Source organism: Amblyraja radiata, chromosome 31 (assembly GCF_010909765.2).
Source record: "Amblyraja radiata isolate CabotCenter1 chromosome 31, sAmbRad1.1.pri, whole genome shotgun sequence".
Lineage (NCBI taxonomy): Eukaryota > Metazoa > Chordata > Chondrichthyes > Rajiformes > Rajidae > Amblyraja > Amblyraja radiata.
Window position 1 is genome coordinate 27588400 of NC_045986.1, and position 24842 is coordinate 27613241.

The 24842-nt window shown below is 47.5% G+C and overlaps 1 protein-coding gene across 6 annotated transcripts in view; it reads right to left on the bottom strand.

The window, feature by feature from the left end:
* Positions 1-1735: 1735 nt before the first annotated feature.
* c1qtnf12 (C1q and TNF related 12) overlaps positions 1736-24842 on the bottom strand; it is a 49663-nt gene continuing 26556 nt past the window's right edge. For 5 of the 6 annotated variants that reach the window (XM_033048302.1, XM_033048300.1, XM_033048299.1 and 2 more), the window contains 3 exons: positions 21201-21291; positions 20504-20582; positions 16540-17744 (listed from right to left, as the gene is read on the bottom strand). In XM_033048302.1, the coding sequence (XP_032904193.1) occupies positions 17646-17744; positions 20504-20582; positions 21201-21291 (269 nt within the window). In that variant the 3' untranslated portion in view covers positions 16540-17645. Of the gene's footprint in view, positions 1750-16539; positions 17745-20503; positions 20583-21200; positions 21292-24842 lie in introns of those variants that run through there. The other variant, XR_004416570.1, reaches the window with a different exon arrangement.

Sequence of the window (24842 nt, forward strand, 5' to 3'; positions counted from 1 at the left end):
ATAGACAATAGCTGCAGGAGTAGGCCATTCGGCCCTTCAAGCTAGCACTGCCATTCAATGTGATCATGGCTGATCATCCACAATCATTGTCCCAGAAGAAGGGTTTCGGCCCGAAACATCGCCTATTTCCTTCGCTCCATAGATGCTGCCTCAACCGCTGAGTTTCTTCAGCATTTTTGTCTACCTTCGATTTTCCAGCATCTGCAGTTCCTTCTTACCCAAATAGTTGTGATGTTTCATTGGAGCAGAATTAGGCCGTTCGGCCCATCCAGTCTACTCCACCATTCAATCTATCGCTCCCTCCTAACCCCATTCTCCTGTCTTGTCCCCGTAACTCCTGACACCCGAACTAATCAAGAATCTAGCTATCTCTGGCTTACAAATATCCCATGAAGGATATTTCGAGGACGTTCTCCTGAATTTCGGTCACTTCCAGAGTATTCCCTGGGAAGTTTACCAATCTTCTGTCCAAACACCGAGTGCTGGAGTAACTCGGCGGGTCAGGCGGACATCTCTGGAGGGATATCGGGACAGGCGATTTGAAACGTCAGCCATCCTTCCCCTCCACTGAGTGGCTGAGTAGACTGTGGTGCAGCGGCAGAGTTGTTGCGTAGGACATCAGGAGGATAGAATAGAATAGAATAGAATGCCTTTTATTGCCATTCAAACAGACAAGGTTTGAACGTAATTTCATTCCTGCTGTCATGACCTTACAAAAAAAAAATAAGACACACACTTAACACAATTTACACAAACATCCATCACAGTGGATCTCCAACAGCTCCTCACTCCTCAAAGTCCTATCTCTTCTCTTTGTTCTTCTCCCGCAGTCCAGCAGTCCAACTGCAGCGTCGAGGCGACTGGGGTAATCTAAGACGCAACGTGCTGGAGTAGCTCAGCGAGTCAGGCGGCACCTCTGGAGAACATGGATCGGTGATGTTTCGGCAGTGGAGGTTGGTTTGTGCGATGGTCTGTAAGCCATGACATGATATATGTGGCAGAGATTTGGCCACAGGCGGCTGTCTGTGGATTTATCCAACATGGAGGCATTATTCATTGGTTGACAAAAATGCTCACCCCCATGGCAAACCGAATCATTTATAATTGAAGTGTAGAAAGTAAAAACACTGGTGAAAAAACGAATAATTTGCAAGCGCGATGCTGGGCTACACAGCAGTTTAACAATAAAATGAAATATTGGGAACATTTTGTTCCTGAAGTACAAATACGCATTTGTGTTATTCTTAGAATCAGAGGTCTACAGTGCATTCAGAAAGTATTCAGACCCCTTCACTTTTTCCACATTTTGTTACGTTACAGCCTTATTCTAAAATGGATTAAATTCATGTTTTCATACTCAATCTACACACAATACATAATAATAAAAAAAGTGAAAACTGGTGTTTAGACATTTTTGTAAAGTAATTAAAAAGAAATAACAGATATATCACATTTACATAAGTATTCAGATCCTTTACTCAGTACTTTGTTGAGGCACCTTTGGCAGTGATTACAGCCTCAAGTCTTCTTGGGTATGACGCTACAAGCTTGGCACACCTGTATTTGGGTAATTCCTCCCATTCTTCTCTGCAGATCCTCTCAAGCTCTGTCAGGTTGGATGGGGAGCGTCGAGGCGCAGCTATTTTCATTCCCTCCAGAGATGTTCGATCGGGTTCGAGTCCGGGCTCTGGCTGGGCCACTCAAGGACATTCACAGACTTGTCACGAAGCCACTCCTGCGTTGTCTTGGCTGTGTGCTTAGGGTCGTTGTCCTGTTGGAAGGTGAACCTCCGCCCCAGTCTGAGGTCCAGAATGCTCTGGAGCAGGTTTTCATCAAGGATCTCTCTGTACTTTGTTGTTCAAGAAGGAACTGCAGATGCTGGAAGATCGAAGGTACACAAAATTGCTGGAGAAACTCAGCGGGTGCAGCAGCATCTATGGAGCGAAGGAAATAGGCAACGTTTCGGGACGAAACCCTTCCGGGTTTCGGCCCGAAACGTTACCTATTTCCTTTGAGTTTCGGCCCGAAACGTTGCCTATTTCCTTCGCTCCATAGATGCTGCTGCACCCGCTGGGTTTCTCCAGCTCTTTTGTCTACCCAGGGCTTTAAGACTATTCTACACACATTGGGGCCAATTTACAATCTTTACAATGCTGCTGCACCCGCTGAGTTTCTCCAGCAATTTTGTGTACCTTCTCTCTGTACTTTGCTCCGTTCATCTTTCCCTCGATCCAGACTAGTCTCCCAGTTCCTGCCGCTGAAAAACATCCCCACAGCATAAGGCTGCCACCACCATGCTTCACCGTAGGTATGGTATTGGCCAGGTGATGAGCGGTGCCTGGTTTCCTCCAGAGGTGACCTTTGGCATTCAGGCCAAAGAGTTCAATCTTAGTTTCATCAGACCAGAGAATCTTGTTTCTCATGGTCTGAGAGTCCTTTAGGTGCCTTTTGGCAAACTCCAAGCGGGCTGTCATGTGCCTTTTACTGAGGAGTGGCTTCCGTCTGGTCATTCTACCATAAAGGCCTGATTGGTGGAGTGCTGCAGATGTAGTTGTCCTTCTGGAAGGTTCTCCCATCTCCACAGAGGAAGTCTGGTGCTCTGTCAGAGTGACCATCACAACAAGGTGACAATCCACAGAGACAAACCTCACTGTAAATACAATGATATCTGCACCAACAAGCACCAACCTCACGTAAATGCAAGCAAAACTCCAAATCAAAGAACTAATCCCACCATTACATGCAACATATTCTCTACATTAAAACACCTCAATCACCATTAAATGCAGCAACACTTCCAATAGACAATAGACAATAGACAATAGGTGCAGGAGTAGGCCATTCATCCCTTCGAGCCAGCACCGCCATTCAATGTGATCATGGCTGATCATCCCCAATCAGTACCCCGTTCCTGCCTTCTCCCCATATCCCCTGACTCCGCTATTTTTAAGAGCCCTATCTAGCTCTCTCTTGAAAGCATCCAGAGAACCGGCCTCCACCGCCCTCTGAGGCAGAGAATTCCACAGACTCACAACTCTCTGTGGGAAAAAGTGTTTCCTCGTCTCCGTTCTAAATGGCTTACCCCTTATTCCTAAACTGTGGCCCCTGGTTCTGGACTCCCCCAACATCGGGAACATGTTTCCTGCCTCTAGCGTGTCCAAGCCCTTAACAATCTTATATGTTTCAATGAGATTCCCTCTCATTCTTCTAAACTCCAGAGTGTACAAGCCCAGCTGCTCCATTCTCTCAGCATATGACAGTCCCACCATCCCGGGAATTAACCTTGTAAACCTACGCTGCACTCCCTCAATCGCAAGGATGTCCTTCCTCAAATTAGGGGACCAAAACTGCACACAATACCTCAGGTATGGTCTCACTAGGGCTCTGTACAACTGCTGAAGGAGTGGTCGGTGCGGACTCGATGGGCCGAAGGGTCTGTTTCCAAGGAATGACTCGGCAATCTATCTTTGTCGCAGAAATTAATTGTCCACTCTGTCAAACAACTGTTCAACTCTCCCGATAATTATTCCGTACCATCTCCCTCTCATAGCAATCTGCCCCTGGCGATCTTGAATTGAGTTTATTGCCACATGTATCGAGGTACAGTGAAAAGCTTTTGTTGCGTGCTGTCCAGTTAGTGGAAAGACAATACGTGATTACAATCGAGCCATTCACAGTGTATAGATACATGATAAGGGAATAACGTTTAGTGCAAGGTACAATCAGCAAAGTCCGATCAAGGTAGACAAAAATGTTGGAGGAACTCAGCGGGTGAGGCAGCATCTATGGAGAGAAGGAATAGGCGACGTTTCGGGCCGAGACCCTTCTTCAGACTGATGTCTCTCCATAGATGCTTCCTCACCCGCTGAGTTCCTCCAGCATTTTTGCCTACCTTCGACTTTTCCAGCATCTGCAGTTCCTTCTTATACAAGGATGGTCCTAGGGTCAGCGATGAGGTAGATAGTAGGTCAGGACAGCTCTCTAGTTGTTGATAGGATGGTTCAGTTGCCTGATAGCAGCCGGGATGACCTTACCATGGTACCTTTTGTCAGCCCAACAGCCCAGACACGGGAGCGCATCTTCCTTGAATGATGTTAAAGGATATAGTGAACGCTGGCATCAGTTTCTTCAGTGAAATGGAGGGAATTAACTGCAGTCAGGTCACAGAGGGAAAAGACAGATGTGTTTTGTTGTAGAGCCACAATTCCTAGTCGCTTGAGCTTTGCGGAAAAACCCCCCTGTAACTTTCTCAGGAGGCACCAACCTGTCTATCAAGGGGAAGATTCGAAAGAAAATCCATTAAACTCACAGAGACGATCCTTCAGCATTCGAGTGTGCGTCTGCTGCTCTTCAATTAAAGGGCACGGAGTTGTTCTGTGCTGGCACTAAGGGCAGCATGGTAGCACAGAGGTGGAGTTACTGCCTCACAGCGCCAGAGACCCGGGTTCGATCCTGACTACGGGTGCTGTCTGTACGTTTAGTGTAGTTTAGTTCTTCATTATTGGCTTTTGACGATAACAAATTTATTTTCATTATTTAGAGATACAGCACGGAAACAGGCCCTTCGGCCCACCGAGTCCGCGCCGACCAGCGATCGCCGCACATTAACACTATCCTACACATACTAGGGGCAATTTTCTACGCATACACCAAGCCAATTAACCTACATACTGCACGTCTTTGGAGTGTGGGAGGAAACCGAAGATCTCGGAGAAAACCCACGCGTTCACGGGTGGAACGTACAAACTCCGTACGGACAGCACCCGTAGTCGGGATCGAACCCAGATCTCCGACGCTGCAAGCGCTGTAACGCAGCAACTCTACCGCTGCGCCACCGTGCCGTCCATACGTTCTCCCCGTGACCTGCGTGGGATTTCTCCGGTATCTCTGGTTTCCTCCCACATGTCCAAGAGGTACAGGTTTACAGGTTAATTGGCTTGGTGTAAATGTAAATTGCCGCTAGTGTGTGTAGAATCGTGCTAGTGTGCGGGGATCGCTGGTCGGCACGGGCTCGGTGGGCCGAAGTCCCAATTTCCGTGCTTTTTCTCTAAAGTAAACTAAACTAAACTAAAATGATGAAGTACCTGATACAAAGGAAACCGCAGGTCCACAGAGTGATGGCTGAGCTCTGAGATGAGGTGTGGATCATTTTAACAAAGAGCTGGCAGATGCACAACAGGCTTTTGTGTTGGGAACTTCAATGAAATAAAACAAAAATATTCATATGGGATCAATTTGATTTCTAGGTCAGGTTTTGGCGTGTTTTGGTTTCAGATTAAAATTCCCGAACACTGCCAGAAACTGTCTGGAAATAATATAATACCCTTGGGCATCATCATGCCGATGGCAGGTTCCCTTGCACATACTGGGGGCATTTTTTTACACATACACCAAGCCAATTGCTGTTTCTTCATCCTCAGTAACAATTAGTACGGGAGCACCTCAAGGCTGCGTGCTCAGCCCCCTGCTGTACTCACTCTATACTCATGACTGCGTAGCCGGTCATGGTGTGAACTCCATCATCAAGTTCGCCGACGACACCACGGTTGTGGGACGAATCACAGATGGGGCCGAGTCAGAGTGTAGAAGTGAGATAGACCGATTAACCAAATGGTGCCAGCACAACAACCTGGCTCTCAACATCAGCAAGACCAAGGAACTGATTGTGGACTTTAGTAGGGGATGGATGAGTACCCACAATCCTGTTTATATCCTGTTTATGGTGGAGAGGGTCAATAATAAATTCTTGGGCCTGCATATATCAGAAGATCTTTCCTGGACCCAGCACACCGATGCAATTGTAAAGAAGGCACATCAGCGACTCTACTTCCCGAGAAGATTACGGAGATTCGGCATGTCGAAGAGGATTCGCCTAAACTTCTACAGGTGCACGGTAGAGAGCATTCTGACTGGCTGCATCGTGGCCTGGTTCGGCAACTTGAACGTCCAGGAGCGAAAAAGACTACAAAAAGCTGTGACCACTGCCCAGCCGATCGCCGGCTCTGACCTCCCCACCGTCGAAGGGATCTATCGTAGTCGCTGCCTCAAAAAGGGGCAGCCAACTTCATCAAGGACCCACACCATCCTGGCCACACACTTATCTCACCACTGCCATCAGGAAGAAGGTACAGGAGCCTGAAGACTGCAACGTCCAGGTTCAGGAACAGCTTCTTCCCCACAGCCTTCAGGCTATTAAACACAACGAAAAAGCTATGAGCTCTGAACTGCAAAAGACTATATTATTATTTGTTATTTGCACTATATTTGTTATTTATTGAACTTTTTTGTTTTTTTCCCCCCGTTTTCTACAATGTTTACATATTGACATATTCTGTTGTGCTGCAACAAGTAAGGATTTCATTGTCCTGTCCGGTACATATGACAATGAAACTCTCTAGACTCTTGACTTAAACCATACGTGGACAAGCTGGAGTCTATAACTTTTAATCCCACTTGCTCAGGCACCGAACTTCTCCCCCACTTCCCATGTTTCTTTCATTTTCTTTGAACCGTTTCCTTGATTTCTGGAGAAGTGATTTAAAGAGTCTTTATAACTTCCCTTCAACTCCCAACCCTGCCATGAAACGTTGCGTGGGTGAGACAGCTCCTTAAGAAATTTATCCAGGAAATCCCACTTAAGGGCCATGACCATCACTGACCCGCGTACCTCGATAACTTTAAACCACATCCACCCATTTCCAAGATGTCACTCGCGCCAGCAACAACAGCACCAAAAATGACCAAAAAATGTAATTATTTTGGACAAGATACAGATACAAATCTCCTCCTCACTTTGATAGTGTGAATTGTCACTATTAGAGAAAACAGTTCCCTTCCTACAGGCAGAGGGTAGAGCCGCTCCCTCACAGCGCCTGAGACCCGGGTTCCATCCTGACCTCGGTTGCTGTCTGTGTGGAGTTTGCACGTTCTCCCCGTGACCTTCCCTCCGGGTGCTTCGGTCTCCATCCACATCCCAAAGACGTGCGGGTTTTGTCGGCCATTTGTCCCCTAGTGTGTCGGGAGTGGATGAGAAAGTGGGATAACATAGAACTAGTGTGTGCGGGTGATCGTAGGTCGATGTGGACTGGGTGGGCCCAGGTGCCTGTGCCTCTGCTGCGGCTCTAAACTAAAGTTCAATAAGTCTGAAGAAGGGTCTCGGCCCCAAATGTCACCCATTCCTTCTCTCCAGAGATGCTGCCTGTCCCGCTGAGTTACTCCAGCATTTTGTGTCTACCTTCGATTTAAACCAGTATCTGTTTAGTGTTTTCTGAGTCATTCGTAACTGTCACTGTATGTCATGTTGTTACTTAGCGGGTGGAGCACCAAGGCAAATTCCTTGTATGTGAATACTTGGCCAATAAACTTACTTACTTAAACCTGCACACGTCTTTGTAGTGTGGGAGGGAAGCGGGGCACCCGGAGAAAGCCCACGCGGTCACGGGGAGAATGTGCAAACTCCGTACAGACAAGCACCCCGCGGTCAGGATTGAACCCGGGCCTCTGGCGCTGTGAGGCAGCAACTCTACCGCTGCGCCACCGTGCCCGCCCCGACTTGGTCTCGGAACTGAACGTCTAATGAAATATTTTGCATTCACTGATACAACAATGCTTTAGGAATTCCGACATTTGAGTTTAATTTCATGTTTTAACTTGATTCAGGGGAATTGAAACTGCGAGGATATTCAGGCAGCAATAAAAGGCTGATGCCTTTGCAATACTTCACACCTCCTAAAACAGGCTTAGTCCTGTCTCGCATCAACCTAGTGCGGACGGCCATGAACCGATCATGTTACCAAATGTTTTTATTTGACAGCAAAAAAAAAAAAAATCTCCATACAGCCTTCTACCTGGTCTCGGTGAAAATATTTTTTTGGAGTCTGGAAGTTGCTGTCTGTGGGTTCACTCGAGGTTTCCGGGGAAAATTACACCCTCGGACTCACCCGCAGTCTCAGACACCTCGTCGAGCCTCACAGTAGGACCAGGACCAAAACCAACCCTCAAACTGGTTTGCAAACTTCAGATGTCTGTCAGTGAAACTGACAGACATCTGAAGCCCTTACGGTGCAGGCTCGAAGGGCCGAATGGCCTACTCCTGCACCTATGTTCTATGTTTTTTTTCTATGAAACCACTGGAACAGCATGCCAGATTATTCTCTGGTGCTGTGAGGCAGCAGCACTACCCGCTGCACCGCTGTGTCGTCCACATATACATGGTCTGTGTGTATTGTGTTGGAAGGAACTGCAGGTGCCCGGTTTGCACCGAAGATAGACACACAATGCTGGAGTAACTCAGCGGGGTCAGGCAGCATCTCCAGAGAGAAGGAATGGGCGACATTTCGGGTCGAGACCCTTCTTCAGCCCATGTGCAGTTTCTGAAGAAGGGTCTCGACCCGAAATGTCACCTGTTTCTTCTCTCCGGAGAAACTGCCTGATCCGTTGAGTTGCTCTGCCTCAGAGGGCGGTGGAGGCAGGTTCTCTGGATGCTTTCAAGAGAGAGCTAGATAGGGCTCTTGAATATAGTGGAGTCAGGGGATATGGGGAGAAGGCAGGAACGGGGTACTGATTGGGGATGATCAGCCATGATCATATTGAGCTGGCTCGAAGGGCCAAATGGCCTACTCCTGCACCTATTGTCTATTGTCTATTGCTCCAGCATTTTGTGTCTAGGTATATCTATGCGTATTGTGTTACAGGTCTGCTGCAAGTAGGAATTTAAATATTCCATTGACGGTACGTACTACAATGAAACACTCTTCACTCTGCCTTGACTAAGGACTGGATCGGAGAGAGAAAGACAATGAGACAATATCCGTGGCTCTGCTGTGCGTCTCCGAGACCACTTGTGTCAATTGAAAGCGAACGCAAAGGGTATCAGGTTCAGTCTGATCAACAATTGAATCATGATTGAAACACTCCTCCGTGGCTGATCCTCATAAAGTGTGAGCAGGAATATTTCATGGCACTAGGAACTGGGCCAAAAGTGGGATAAACATTCCTCATCGTCTCCTCTCCAAGTGGTCCATTTGTACCTGGTTAACTTGTTCAGTGTGGCTGTATTACAAGCAGTGAGACCACGGGGTCTTGTCCCGTTACCAGAGAATGGAGTCTCTCACGCTGGGGTAGAAGAGGCAGCCAAGATGCTTCACAAAACGTTCACATCGACTCTCACTAAAGCCCAGAACCGGAACAAAAAAACCCCCCAACTTCATGCATTAAGCCACAAAATGCTGGAGTTATGCCCCTGTCCCACTTAGGAAACCTGAACGGAAACCTCTGGAGACTTTGGTGTCCGTGCGGTTCCCGGAGGTTGCAGGTGGTTGCCGGAGGTTGCAGGTAGTGGAAGCAGGTGGGGAGACTGACAAAAACCTCCGGGAACCGCACGGAAACCTCGGGCGGGGCGCAAAGTCTCCAGAGGTTTCCGTTCAGGTTTCCTAAGTGGGACAGGGGCATTAACTCACCGGGACAATTATAAAATTATAAAAAGGACTGGACAAGCTAGATGCAGGAAAAATGTTCCCAATGTCGGGCGAGTCCAGAACCAGCGGCCACCACAGTCTTAGAATAAAGGGGAGGCAATTTAAGACTGAGGTGAGAAAAAAAGTTTTCACCCAGAGAGTTGTGAATTTGTGGAATTCCCTGCCACAGAGGGCAGTGGAGGCCAAGTAACTGGATGGATTTAAGAGAGAGTTAGATAGAGCTCTAGGGGCTAGTGGAATCCAGGGATATGGGGAGAAGGCAGGCATGGGTTATTGATTGGGGGCGATCAGCCATGATCGCAATGAATGGCGGTGCTGGCTCGAAGGGCCGAATGGCCTCCTCCTGCACCTATTTTCTATGTTTCTATGTTTCTTTAACAGGCAGCAACTCTGGAGAGAAGGAATGGGTGACGTTTCGGGTCGACCCCCCCCCTTCAGACCCATTCCTTCCCTCCAGAGATGCTGCCTGTCCCGCCGAGTTACTCCAGCTTTTTGTGTCTCTCTTTGGTCTAAACCAGCGTCTGCAGTTCCTTCCTACACAAACCTCTTGCGTTTAGTTGCTGGCTGCCTCTAACATCCAAAACCACTCCCACATACTTCATGGAAGCTTAATAAAATATATATATATATATATATAGAGGCATCAGACTAGAGAAGCTGTTTACATCATGTACAGACACACAAAGTGCTGGAGTAACTGAGCGGGTCAGACAGCGTCTGTGGAGACCGTGGATGGCCGGCGCTTCAGGTTTATACGCCGACTGCCCGGTAGCTGGGTCGAAGGGTCGAGTTTTAAAGATGTTCTCGAAAGTGGAGATAATGTTCCCGACCGGGAGTGGTTTGGCAAAGGAATTTCGGAGAGTGGGAAGAGGAGGAAACAAGCAGGCCGGAATTAAAGGAAGGGTGGAGGATGAGACGGGACTAGAGAGGGGAAAATGTTCATGAGAGGCTTAAACAGATTTCAGTCCGATTCAATAAAGCTCGACGCGAATATCATAGAGACATAGAAAATAGGTGCAGGGGGCCATTCGGCCCTTTGAGCCGAAACGTGGTCTTCACGAGTCTTCCCGTGCTTACCTGCCATTAGCGAGTCTTCCCGAGTACCTGCCGTTAGCGCTACAAGCCGCTAAGTGACGTCCCCGAGCTCCGACGTACCCGCCACGTGCTTACCACGAGCTCGATATTTTTTTAAACTCGGGAGAGCTCTTGGAATGAACTCGCACCGTGGGACAGGGCTTTACGACTGTTGTGTTTAAGAAGGAACTGCAGATGCTGGAAAATCAAAAGAGCTGGAGAAACTCAGCGGGTGCAGCAGCATCTATGGAGCGAAGGAAATAGGCAACGTTTCGGGACGAAACCCTTCCGGGTTTCGGCCCGAAACGTTACCTATTTCCTTTGAGTTTCGGCCCGAAACGTTGCCTATTTCCTTTGAGTTTCGGCCCGAAACGTTGCCTATTTCCTTTGAGTTTCGGCCCGAAACGTTGCCTATTTCCTTCGCTCCACAGATGCTGCTGCACCCGCTGGGTTTCTCCAGCTCTTTTGTCTACCCAGGGCTTTAAGACTATTCTACACACATTGGGGCCGATTTACAATCTTTACTGAAGCCAATTAACCAATTGGCCCGCACGTCTTTTGAGTGTGGGAGCACCCGGGAAAAAACCCACGCTGTCACAGGGAGAAAACGTGCAAACTCCGTACAGACAGCACCCGTGGTCAGGACCGAATCCGGGTCTCTGGCTCTGCAAGACAGCAACTCTACCGCTGATCCACCTTGCCGCCCAAATTAGAAGGAGGTGAAAGAAAACAAAGACCATTCAATAATTGAAATATTTTATATACGTTCATGAATAAAGTAAATGATTTAAAGAGTTGCAAGATACATAAAAGTATACAAATTAATTTATATATATGCATGGGTGTGGGACATATATGTTTTGGCATGTGTGGGTGTATGTGAGAATAAATACTGTATATCAATACATTTGTTATCTTAGTTCTCCAAGCAAGGACATTATAAACACATACGTACACATACAACAGGACATGTTGGGATGAACATGTCATATTTCTGGGACATCAGGCAGACATGAACTATATCTTGGTACTTAATACAAAGAGCGGTCGGTAGAGGTGAGGAGTGGTCGGAGAACGTTAAAACCATTTTGATCATCCAGAATACATTTCCAAAATATAATTTTATGCAGCACAGTGGCGCATCTGGTAGAGCTGCTTCCTCCCAGCGCCAGGGACCCGGGTTCCATCCTGAACCTCAGGTGCTGTCTGTGTGGAGTTTACACATTCTCCCTGTGACCACGTGCGTTTCTTTCGGGTCATACACCAAGTCATACAGCACGGAAACAGGCCATTCGGCCCCACTCGTCTGAGATGCCCCATCTAAGCTGGTCTCGTTTGCCTGCATTGGTCCATATCCCTCTAAACCTTTCCTATTCACGTATTGCCCCGGTTTTCTTCCACATCCCAAAGTCGTGCGGGTTTGTCGGTTAATTGGCATATGGTATAATTCCCATAAGTGTATAGGGAGTGGATGGGAAAGTGAGATAACATAGAACTACTGTGTATGAACGGGTGATCGATGGTCGGCGTGGACCCGGTGAGCTGAAAGTGAAGGAAGGAACTGCAGGTGCTGGCTTACACCAAAGATAGACACAAAATGTTGGAGTAACTCAGTGGGTCAGGCAGCATCCCTGGAGAAAGGTAATAGGTGACGTCTCGGGTCAGAACTCTTCTTCAGACTGAAGGTTGGAGGTGGGGAGGGGGTAACTAGAGGTGTGAAAGGGGCTTTCATGCCTATCTTTCAGTCTGAAGAAGGGTTCCGACCCGAAACGTCACCTCTTCATTTTCTCCAGAGATGCTGCCTGACTTGCCGAGTTACTCCAACATTTTGTGTCTAACATCAGTGGGCTGAAGGGCCTATTTCTATGCTGTATCTTTCCATCATTAAATCAATCAATCAATCAATCATTTACCCACCACCTCGTTCCCAATAACTGAAAGTAATAATGTCCAAATACACAGAATTGCAAGTGGCATATTTCATAATTGGAATCATCCACAGTTTTATCTTGCATGTCGCATTAACTTATCTGAATTTTCAAACGTTTAGTATTTTGCATCACAGTCCGAGGCCTCTGCTTTCCCCCACACAGGGCCTTGTTTCTCTCCTGACTCCAACATCTCACTCCTTGCAGTTCAAACACCAGCACACATTCTGTCCTTATGGGGGGATGGCAGGAGAATGGGGTTGAGAGGGAAAGATAGATCAGCCATGATTGAATGGCGGAGTAGACTTAGACATAGATGCATAGAAAATAGGTGCAGGAGTAGGCCATTCGGCCGTTCGAGCCTGCACCGCTATTCAACATGATCATGGCTGATCATCCCAAATCAGTACCCTGTTCCTGCTTTCTCCCCATATACCCTTGACTCCGCTATCTCTAAGAGCCCTATCTAGCTCTCTCTTGAAAGCATCCAGAGAACCGGCCTCCACTGCCCTCTGAGGCAAAGAATTCCACAGCCTCACAACACTCTGTGAGAAAAAGTGTTTCCTCGTCTCCGTTCTAAATGGCTTATTCTGTTAGCCCTAAGAACTATCTCTTTGGTACATCCAGTGATTCACGATGGGCCGAATGGCCTAATTCTGCTCCTAGAACATATAAACACCCGGACAAAACCCACGCAGGTCACGGGGAGAACGAACAAACTCTGTACAGACAAGCACCCCTGGTCAGGATCGAACCCGGGTCTCTGGCGCTGTGAGGCAGCAACTCTACTGCTGCGCCTCTGTGCCCTAATGTGTGATGTCCACAGAATTTGGAACCTGGAAAATTAAAGTGGACATTTCCAGCAACTCTTCAGGGTTGTAAGATTTACTTTCTGCCCACAATACACAAGCGCATGCATCTGCTTTTTTTTTAAAACAGGAAAGTCCTGAGCTTGCTATTTTTTATTAAGCAGCAACTGGGACACGCTGGGCAAGTTGGGCCGAAGGGCCTGTTTCCACGCTGTGAATCACAACTGAAGTTCTCACAGTGGGGAGAGTTCGAGGACTTCTGCTTTATTCTTTTAAAGAGAGAGACAGGGTCTGGCAGCGGAGGCTGGGTGTAGGAGGGGGCAGGAGTCGTGAACCCATTGAGGGAGCTGGGAATATTGGAGGTAGGTTCGGAGTGCGGGAGGCAGAGAGAGCGTCTGGTGGTGGTGGTGGTGAAGTGTTTGTGTCAAACTGAGCTGTCGGGACACATGGTCCCGTGGAGCTTGTTAGAGTTTAATTTGACAGGATTTAACAAACACCAGCAAAGAAAAAACGCAGTCAACAGAAGCCCTTTTGACCAGGACTCAAAATAGCCGGGCTTCGAAAGTTTTATACTCACTGCATGTACATCGTCCAAGAATTGCAGTCTGCAAAAAAAGCTTCTCTTTAGTCTCACTAGTTGGACCAATCACCCCCTGCTCTGCAATTACTCTCCCTGCTCATATAATTATGGGGTCATAAAACTGCCAGAGGAGAAGTCAGAAATAGAGGGACAGAAGGAAATAGAGAGAGAAAGGAGGAGAAATAAGTTACAGTAAGAAAGATCAGAGCCAAGAACAGGCCCTTCGGCCCACAATGTCCGTGCCGAGCATGATGTTAAAGTCATTCCCTCTGCCTGCGTGTGATCCATAACCCTCCGTGCCTTGCATGTCCATGCAGATATCTAAAAGCCTCGTAAACACCACCGCCCCATCTGCCTCCACCACCACCCCTGGCAGCCCGTTCCAGGCGCCCACCACCCAGAACCTGCCCCTCGCATCTCCTTTAAACTTTGAGTGGGAAGGAACTGCAGATGCTGGTTTAAACCGAAGAGAAACGCAACATGCTGGAGTAACTCAGCGGGACAGGCAGCATCTCCGGAGAGAAGGAATCGGTGACGTTTCGGGTTCGAGACCCTTCTTCAGACTAGTCTCGGCCCGAAACGTCACCCATTCCTTCTCTCCAGAGATGCTGCCTGTCCCGCTGAGTTAGACAATAGACAATAGGTGCAGGAGCAGGCCATTCGGCCCCTTGACCCAGCACCGCCATTCAATGTGATCATGGCTGATCATCCCAAATCAGTACCCCTTTCCTGCCTTCTCCCCATATCCCCTGACTCCACTATTTTTAAGAGCCCTATCTAGCTCTTTCTTGAAACCATCCAGAGAACCGGCCTCCACCGCCCTCTGTGGCAGAGAATTCCACAGACTCACCACTCTCTGTGAGAAAAAGTGTTTCCTCGTCTCTGTTCTAAATGGCTTACTCCTTATTCTCAAACTGTGGCCCCTGGTTCTGGACTCCCCCAACATCGGGAACATGTTTCCTGCCTCTAGCGTGTCCAAGCCCTTAATAATCTTATATGTTTCACCAGCATAGTGTGCCTGTCCTTTAAACGTAACCCCCCTCAGCTTAAAACAATGCCCTCTGCCCTTTGTCACTCCCACCCTGGGGAGATGATTCTGACCCCCCCCCCCGCCCCATCCATGCCTCACCGACAGAGAAGTGGAAAACTAGAAGAGGTTTAAATACATCCGTGGGAGCTGCATTCCTCTCTTTCCATTTCCTGGTTCGGCAGCATTCAAGACAAGGAATGTTTTGCGATTCCCTGCCGCGAAAAAACAGAAAATAAAAAACGTGTTCAACGATGCTGGAACCTGGAGCTAGAAGCAGAGTTTCGGAGGAACTTGGCCGGTCAGTCAGCATCTGTGAAGGGACATGGGCAGTGTGTGTTTCGGGTCTTTGACCCTTCACTTGTGCTACCGATTATAGTCTGACGAGCTGGCTGCTCCGTGTTGCCGTTTATGATGTGGACTCAGCATGGACACAAGCCATTCGGCCCATCTGATCCATGCTGACCAAGTTGGCCTATTGGGCTGGACCCTTTTGCTTGCATTTGGTCCACAGCCCTCTAAATCCTTCCTATCCGTATATCTCTCTAAATATATATCTGTTAAACGTCAACATTGCATCCTTTCCTATAACCTCCTGTGGCATCTAATTCCAGATGCAGCCTCCCCTCTGAGTGAAAACATTGCCCCCAGAGGTCCCTCCTAAATCTCTCCCCTCTAGTCTTAAGCCTTTACCCTCTAGTTTTAGAAACCTCCATTGTGGGGGGAGGAGAAAGACTGAACCCTCGGTTTATCCCTCATGATCTTGTACACCTCAATGTGGTCACCCCTCAGCCTCCTAGGCCCCAACGGAAAAAAAGTCCCAGTCCTTGTCGTCCTGAGGCAGCTGCCAAGATCTAAAGGTGATAAAACATTAGTCAAGGCAGCAAAAGCCCAAATGATGGCCATCATGGGTTTAGAAGGACGAGGGGGGGAGGGGGGACCTCATTGAAACTTACTGAATAATGAAAGGCCTGGATAGAGTGGATGTGGAGAGGATGTTTCCACCAGTGGGAGAGTCTAGAACCAGAGGTCACAGCCTCGGAATTACAGGATGTTCTTTTAGGAAGGAGATGAGGAGGAATTTCTTTAGTGGTGACGCAGGAGGCCAAGTCAGTGGATATTTTTAAGGCAGAGATGCATAGATTCTTGATTGGTACGGGTGTCAGGGGTTATGGGGAGAAGGCAGGAGAATGGGATTGGGAGGGAGAGATAGATCAGCCGTGATTGAATGGCAGTGTAGAGTCGATGTGCCAAATGGCCTAATTCTGCTCCTATCATTTACGAGCTAAATTGCTAGGAATTTTTCTTTACCAATTTGTGATAATTGTGTTTGCAATCTTTTTTGTGGCTACTTAATATTGCAGCAAGGACATTGGAGGGCATTTTGAGTATTTCGCTGGGAAGAGATAACATTGCCAACTTGTAGAATGATAAGTTACAGTGGAATCCCCATTTGGGTGTCAGAAACTAACCTCAACATTCCCATCAGTCGAAATGTTTAAGAAGGAACTGCAGATGCTGGAACAATCGAAGGTGGCCAAAAATGCTGGAGAAACTCAGCGGGCGAGGCAGCATCTATGGAGCGAAGGAATGGGTGACGTTTCGGGTCTCGACCCGAAACGTCACCCATTCCTTCGCTCCATAGATGCTGCCTCGCCCGCTGAGTTTCTCCAGCATTTTTGGCCACCTTTGACATTCCCATCACATCTGCTTCTGAACAAGGGTTCAATGGTCTATAGTTAAAACATAAGATTAAAAATAAGGTATACATGGAACGGCAGATATCAAGGGTTTTGGTTCACAAATGTTTGAAATTATATCACAAAGTCACACATTTAAACTGATGGAAAAACATGTTCTATTTCCCCGATTGTGTTCGGTTGAGTTTATGGTCATGTGTACAGAGCTAACAACGAAAAGCTTTTTGGACACAATATTGCTGGAGTAACTCAGCGGGACAGGCAGCATCTCTGGATAGAAGGATTTCGGGTCGAGACCCTTCTTCAGATTCAGCAAAAAGCTTTTGTTGGGGGTCAGAACTCGCTCGCATCTCCACTTACAAATCCTGGAATTAAGTTTATATATAAGGTTGCATATCTTAAAATTATTTCTATATATATCGGAATTTGTAGTTAACCTAGATACTTCCTTTGAAAACTGCGACATGCCTCCAGAAATGATAGTGTTCGCACGCTGGGATATAGTGTACGGTTTTTTTTTCTGGACTCCCTAGAGGAAATATCCATCCATTTCGAGTTCCTCAGCACATCATTCAGTTTGACAGTCCGACTGATATTACTCCTGAGTCGAGTGTCCACTGAAGACATCTGAGAGTTGGCAGGGAGCTCCGTGTTTAAAGCTGAAAGGCGGCCCACACCACCGAGGCAACACTAACCTGGCTCTAATGTGCCGATATTTAATCAAAAAATTTGTTTCATCTTGTTCCGAGCAATGTCTAAAACCAGCCTTTCCGTAGTGTTGTCTTGATGGAAGTTCGATACAATCACTGCAGAATGTACCAGTCCAATGTTGAAGACTTTATCTTCGAGCCTGGCATTGTCTTAGTTTTGAAGTCAAACACTTCGAATGAAATACAGATCAGTTAAGAACCGATGAAAATTTGATGGCAAGGATACGACTCCTGATGCCAAGATCCCACCAGTCTTATTTCATCTCAGCTGTTATGGAATTCTACCTTCACAATTTTTTTCCCTCTTCTTAAGCTGGCAATATGGTTTGTTAGCAATCGTGCTACACACCAACCAGTAAACCCATGAAATCCGAGCCACTCTGGATAGACACTGATGCGCCAGCACTGTTGTCCACAAATATAGAGGTGTATTGATCAGCCTGGAAAACACAGAGGAAAATATACATTTAACTACAGCAGATGCAGCCCGATCCATCCCGCAATCCAACCTCCCTTCCATTGACACCATCTATACTTCACCTCGCCTCGGCAAGGCCAGCAGCATGATCAGGGACCAGTCTCAACCCGGCTACTGCCTCCACTCCCCCCTCTCCCATCAGGCAAGAGGTACAGAAGTGTGAAAACGCACACCTCCAGATTCAGGGGCAGTTTCTTCCCGGCTGTTATCAGGCAACTGAACCATCCTATCATCAACTACAGAGCAGTCCAGTCCTCCCAGGAGACCTTGGAACTATATTTAATCAGACTTTACTAGACCTTATCTTGCACTAAACCAGGGGTGGGGAACCTTTTCATGTTGGAAGACCGCATTAAGTTAGTTGTAATCCAATGAGGCCGCATCCAAGAAACATCTATTAGATATAGGATTATTTTGTTGAATCTTCTTTTACTCTTTGGTATTTTAAATACGTTCATTTTAAGATTAAAATAAAAATAATGGAAGACGAACAAAAACATATTAATAAAAATAAAAGAACTTGTTCTACAAAATTTGGATTCATTCAAAAGGCCGCACTTAATGGCCTAGAAGGCTGCATGTGGCCTTAGGTTCCCCACCCCTGCATTAAACATTATTCCCTTTATTCTGTATCTGTACATGGCGGACAGCCTGATTGTGGGCATGTGTAGTCTTTCTGCTGGCTGGAGAGCATGCAACAAAAAAGCTTTTCATTGTACCTTGGTACACTGGTTATCATACTTTAGCCAACACACTATGCACCAAAGTTCTTGAAACCCTTACCTTGGGTAACTGATTCTGTACATTCGCCCGATCTATTCCCCTCATGGCTTTGTACACCTCTATAAGATCACCCACTCAGCCTCCTGCGCCCCCAAGGAATAAAGTCCGAGCATCGCTGGGCAAAAGGAACAGGTGACTTTCTGGGTTGCAACCTTTCATCAGATCAGGTTTGCAGGTTGTGTGAAGGAAGGAGTCAGGCTGGGAGGCCGTTGACCACGTGGGCCACGGGCTGGGAGATGGAAGCTGACCCTTGCCTCTCCATCCAACACGGAGGGTTCGGGCCTCAGCGTGACAACACATTGCAGCTTCATTGGCGCATTCCCCACTTGGGGCGGCACGGTGGCGCAGCGGTAGAGTTGCCGCCTCACAGCGCCAGAGACCCCCCCGGTTCGATCCTGACCACGGGTGCTGTCTGTATGGAGTTTGTACGCTCTCCCCGCGACCACGTGGGTTTTCCCCGACATCTTCGGTTTCCTCCCGCACTCCGATTCTCTTGGTGTAAATGTAAAATTGTCCCTAGTGTGTGTGTGTGTCGGACGGTGTAAGTGTGCGGGGATCGCTAGTCGGTGCGGACCCGCTGGGCCGAAGGGCCTGTTTCCGTGCTGTATGTGCAAACTATAAGCATGAAAGCTCCACATCTGCTGAAGGATCCAGGGGCAGGTCACGGGTGCATTTGGTTTTGTTGGCACCTCGGGAGTTTTTTTGTTCTTCTGCTGGGTTTCAGATCTCTCTCGTTGCTTTGTCAGCATCACATATCTGGGGCAGGTCTACCTGGATTAAACCAGTTACAGATGCTCTCCGCACTCTGCACTGCCAGTTCCTCTCTGGGCCCAGATACAAACAAACAAGCTTCTATCTTAGTTTCTTTTGTTGCCGACACTTTTATTCAATTAAACTTCTGGCTTCCCACTTTGATGCCTCTCACACAGCATCTGCTGAAACTGCAGTCTCAATAGACAATAGACAATAGACAATAGACAATAGGTGTAGGAGTCGGCCATTCGAGCCAGCACCGCCGTTCAATGTGATCATCCACAGTCTGATACAGCGAGGCATTAAAAGGACATTTTTTAACCAGTGTTATTTGAACAGATCAGGCTGTGTGAGAAGGAACTGCAGATGCTGGTTTACACTGAAGATAGACACAAAAAGCCGGAGTAACTCAGCGGGTCAGGCAGCATCTCTGGAGAGAAGGAATGGGTGACGTTTCGGGTCGAGACCCTTCTTCAGATTCGGGATCTCGACCTGAAACGTCACCCATTCCTTCTCTCCAGAGATGCTGCCTGTCCCGCTGAGTTACTCCAATAATTATAATGCAGCACCTGATCACAAGATGCCGGTAGGTACGCCTGTAATAATCCACGTGATGCTATCAGCTGTATATCAATCTGGTTTTTAACATTTTAGAGATGCTGCTACACTCTACAGTCACAAACAAAGGCACTGATCGAAACCCATACACAGTGTAATGAAATAAATGCTAACGGCAATAGACCCACATAGAATCAAACTTATGAAGTCAGTCTATTGCTTTAAATTCCATTCATGTAACTTATACAATCATAGAACGTTGTACAGCACAGGAACAGGCCATTCAGCCCACGATATCCGTGCCTTAAATAATACCACGATAAATTAATCTCACCTGCCTGATCCATATCCCTCCATTCCCTGCAGAACCTTGTGCCTCTTGAACGCCACGATCGTATATCAGCCTCCACCACCAACCCTGGCAGCGTGTTCCAGGCACCCACCACCCTCTGTGTAAAAGCACTTGCCCCGCACATCTCCTTTGAACTTTGCCCCTCTCGCCCCTCTCACGGCATTGCCTCTAATTTTAGACATTTCCACCCTTGGGGGGAAAAAGGTCCGGACTGTCTCGCCTCTCTCTGCCGCTCATAACGTTGTCTTTGAATGGATCAAAGGTGACACACTGACCTGTAGCTGAAGCAGTCCATGCACATAGACAGTGAATATCTTGCTGTTGCTCTCCAGACCAGCGATGACCTCAAGCGACCTGGAAGACAAACAAAGCGCAGAACGTCACCTCAAGGTACCCACGGCAGACTGAAGTAGACAGGGCTCGCAACAATTCAAAATTAACCAAGTATTGCGTTTGAAAATCGAATATTTCGTGTACTGAGGTACAGTGAAAAGCTTTTGTTGCGTGCTAACCAGTCAGTGGAAAGACAATACATGATGACAAACGAGCCGTCCACAGTGTACAGATACATGATAAAGGGAATAATGTCAATAGCGTCTAGTGCAAGATAAAGCCAGTAAAGTCCGATCAAAGATAGTCCGAGGGTCTCCAATGAGGTAGATAGTAGTTCAGGACCGCTCGCTAGTTGTGGGTAGGATGGTTCAGTTGCCTGATAACAGCTGGGAAGAAACTGTCCCTGAATCTGGAGGTGAATGGATTCAGTGAATGTGTAAGAACATTGGAGTAGTGTTCCTACACATATCCTCCAGTGTGTGTAGGATAGTGCTAGCGTACGGTGATTGACTCGGTGGTCCGGATGGCCTCTGTCTGTGCTGTGATCTGCGTGGACCGATGCCTCCTCTTGCATTGAGACTGCAGACGACCTAACAACAATACAAGCTGAGCGCGTTCAGAAATAACACGGGCACTCACGTGTTCCGTTGGCAGAGCGACTCGATGCAGATGAGAACGCGCACGTTATCTCTGGGTCGCAGCGGTCCTTTGCTCTTCATCTCACTGTGATCTACAGCCGGCAGAGAAAAAAAAACCCATCAGCTGATAAAAGACCGTTTTGAATTGTCTGCATTTAGTTCAGTTTAGTTTAGTTTATTGCCACGTGTACCGAGGTACAGTGAAAAGCTTTTGTTGCGTGCTAACCAGTCAGTGGAAAGACAACACACGATTACAATCGAGCCGTTCACAGTGTACAGATACGTGATAAGGGAATAACCAGTTAACCATATAAAAATTACAGCACGGAAACAGGCCATCTCGGCCCTACTAGTCCGTGCCGAACACTGACTCTCACCTAGTCCCATCTACCTGCACTCAGACCATAACCCTCCATTCCTTTCCCGTCCATATACCTATCCAATTTATTTTTAAATGTTAAAATCGAACCTGCCTCCACCACTTCCACTGGAAGCTCATTCCACACAGCTACCACTCTCTGAGTGAAGAAGTTCCCCCTCATGTTACCCCTAAACTTCTGTCCCTTAATTCTCAAATCATGTCCTCTTGTTTGAATCTTCCCTACTCTCAATGGAAAATGCTTATCCACGTCAACTCTGTCTATCCCTCTCATAATTTTAAAGACCTCTAATCAAGTCCCCCTTTAACCTTCTGCGCTCCAAAGAATAAAGACCTTTAACGTTTAGTGCAAGGTTAAAGCCAGCAAAGTCTAATCCAGGATAGTCTGCGGGTCACCAATGAGGTGGATGGTAGTTCAACACTGCTCTCTGGTTACACTAGGATGGTTCAGTTGCCTGATAGCATTGTGCTACTGCTGTTAAAATTCAGACAAGCATCTCAATTTCTCCCCCTTTGAGAGGGGTTTGAAGAACATTTTTTCACTAGTCACGTTGTAAACAAAGTCCCGGCTCGGTCTGAACGCTTGTCGAGAGACTGCGAGTCTGCGGCAATTATTCCCCATTAATATTGTCTGGAGGATTCTACAGTGCCGCGCGGCTCCACCAATGTAGACTACTCGTCTGCTCCCAGATCTCTATCAAAATGCCTCAGCTCTGAAACACAATAGAAGCTGGCCTTGTCTTTGACGAGAGGAATGTGCCTGCTTCCCATTCCTGGGAGACAGTCACCTACAGTCTGAAAGGAACTTACTTCTGTCTGCAGCGAGTGTAGACAGACACAAGAAGCCGGAGTATCTGACCAGGCATCGTCACTGGAGAAAAGGAACAGGTGATCTTTCGGGCCGGGACCCTTCTTCAACTTCAAGGCCTCAACTACCTCCTCTACCAGCTCGTTCCATGCACCCACCCTTGGCGTGAAACGTTATCCCTCAGGTTCCATTGAAATCTTTTCCTCCCCCCCCCCTCACCTTAAACTTTAAAGATTGTTAAGGGCTTGGACACGCTAGAGGCAGGAAACATGTCCCCGATGTTGGGGCAGTCCAGAACCAGGGGCCACAGTTTAAGAATAAGGGGTAAGCCATTTAGAACGGAGACGAGGAAACATTTTTTCTCACAGAGAGTGGTGAGTCTGTGGAATTCTCTGCCTCAGAGGGCGGTGGAGGCAGGTTCTCTGGATGCTTTCAAGAGAGGGCTAGATAGGGCTCTTAAAAATAGCAGGGGGGGTATGGGGAAAAGGCAGGAACGGGGTACTGATTGGGGATGATCAGCCATGATCACATTGAATGGCGGTGCTGGCTCGAAGGGCCAAATGGCCTACTCCTGCACCTATTGTCTATTGTCTATATCTGATGTAGACAGGCTACTGAGCTTTGAATGGTGGGACCCAGTGTAGTTTCACCCCACTCCCTTCCATCTCCAAACTAAACCATGACTTTCAATGTAATGCTCATTTGGTTCAGATTACTCCTGTGTTGTATTGGGACCGAACATTCCAATCCCAGCATTCTTGGCTTCTCATCAGGATTACATTTTTAAAATATATTTCACAGAAAAATTGGCAGGATGTCAGCCAATGTCATTCCATTTTCCTGGTCTTTCTGCACAACACTCATACAAGCAATAAATATTTTTTTAAATAGCCAGTCTGAAGAAGGGTCTCAACTCGAAGCGTCCCCTGTCCACGTTCTCCAGAGATGATGACTGACCCGCTGAGTTACTCCAGCACTTTGTACTTTAATGCTCACAATTCCAGCGCCTGCAGTTCCGAGTGTCTAAATATCCGACATACTATCTTGCCCAAAGCAATTTGCAATCAGACGACTTGCGGTCATGTTTGGTTTAGAGATACAGCATGGAATCAGGCCCATCGGCCCACCGAGTCCACACCGACCATCCACCTCCCGTTCACACTAGTTCCATGTCATCCCACTTTCTCATTCACTCCCTACACACTAGGGACAAACCAGTACGTCCTTGGGATGTGGGAGGAAACCCACATGGTCACAGGGTGAACGTGCCAACTCCACAAGGACAGCATCTGAGGCCATGATTGATCCCGGGTCTCTGGCTCTGGCAGGTTTGGTAGCAGCACCATCCAAGACCGCAAGGAATCGCAGAGAGTCGTGGACCATCACGCAAACCAGCCTCCCTTCCATCGACTCCATCTACACTTCAGGCAGCCTCAGCAAGGCCACAGGCATAGTCAAGGACCAGCCTCACCCCGGGCACTCCCTCTTCTCCCCTCTCCCCTCAGGTACGAGGTACAAGAGTTTGAAAACACATATTCAGGGACAGTTTCTTCCCAGCTGTTATCAGGCAACTGAATCGTCCTCTCAACAGCTAGAGTGCGGTCCTGACCAAAGATCCTATAGCGGAGCAAGATAGACCACTCCTTCTAAATGCAATGGGCTGACGTGTAGTACGCAACAGAGCGGAACGTGGGCCTTTTTTCCATCCATTTCAGTAACCGGACCCAACCCGACTCGCAGTGTAATCAATGTTGCTGGGGAACAATTTGTGTTAATAAATTATAATTCTGAAAATCAGGAGAATATTTTTACCAAAGAACTTTTATTTTTACGAGGATGTTTCCGTAAACCGACTTCCGTCTCCGCAATAGTATCTTTGCTCCGCTACGGGATCTTTGGTGCGGAGACGGAAGCCGGTTACGGAAACGGGGCCGAAAATTACCCGTGAATCTGCCCATGACCGTACTATGTCTTTTTCGTCGAGTGGTCTATCTTGCTCGCTGTAGGATCTTTGGTCCTGACCTCCCATCTACCCCATTAGAAACCTTTGAACTACCTATAATCGGACTTCATCGTACACTAAATGTTATATCTTTGCATTAACTGTTGCACCCTTTATTCCTTTGTCTGTGTACAGATTTTATTTTATTCATGCCCAATATTTTTTTTATGACTGGATAACACACAAACAAAAGCTTTTCACTGCATATTGGTTCACGTGGCAATTGTAAACAAACAAGCTACAAGCTGAAACAGCCCCGCCACAGTGCTGCCCAAAAGTTGGAGTCAATCTTTGACACTAAATGCTGGAGTAACTCAGCGGGTCAGGCAGCATCTCTGGAGAGAAGGAATGGGTGGCCTTGCGGGCCGAGACCCTTCTTCAGACTGAGAGTCAGGGGAGAAGGGAACCGAGAGATATCGAAGGTACATACAAGAAATGAATTAGAGAGATGCAA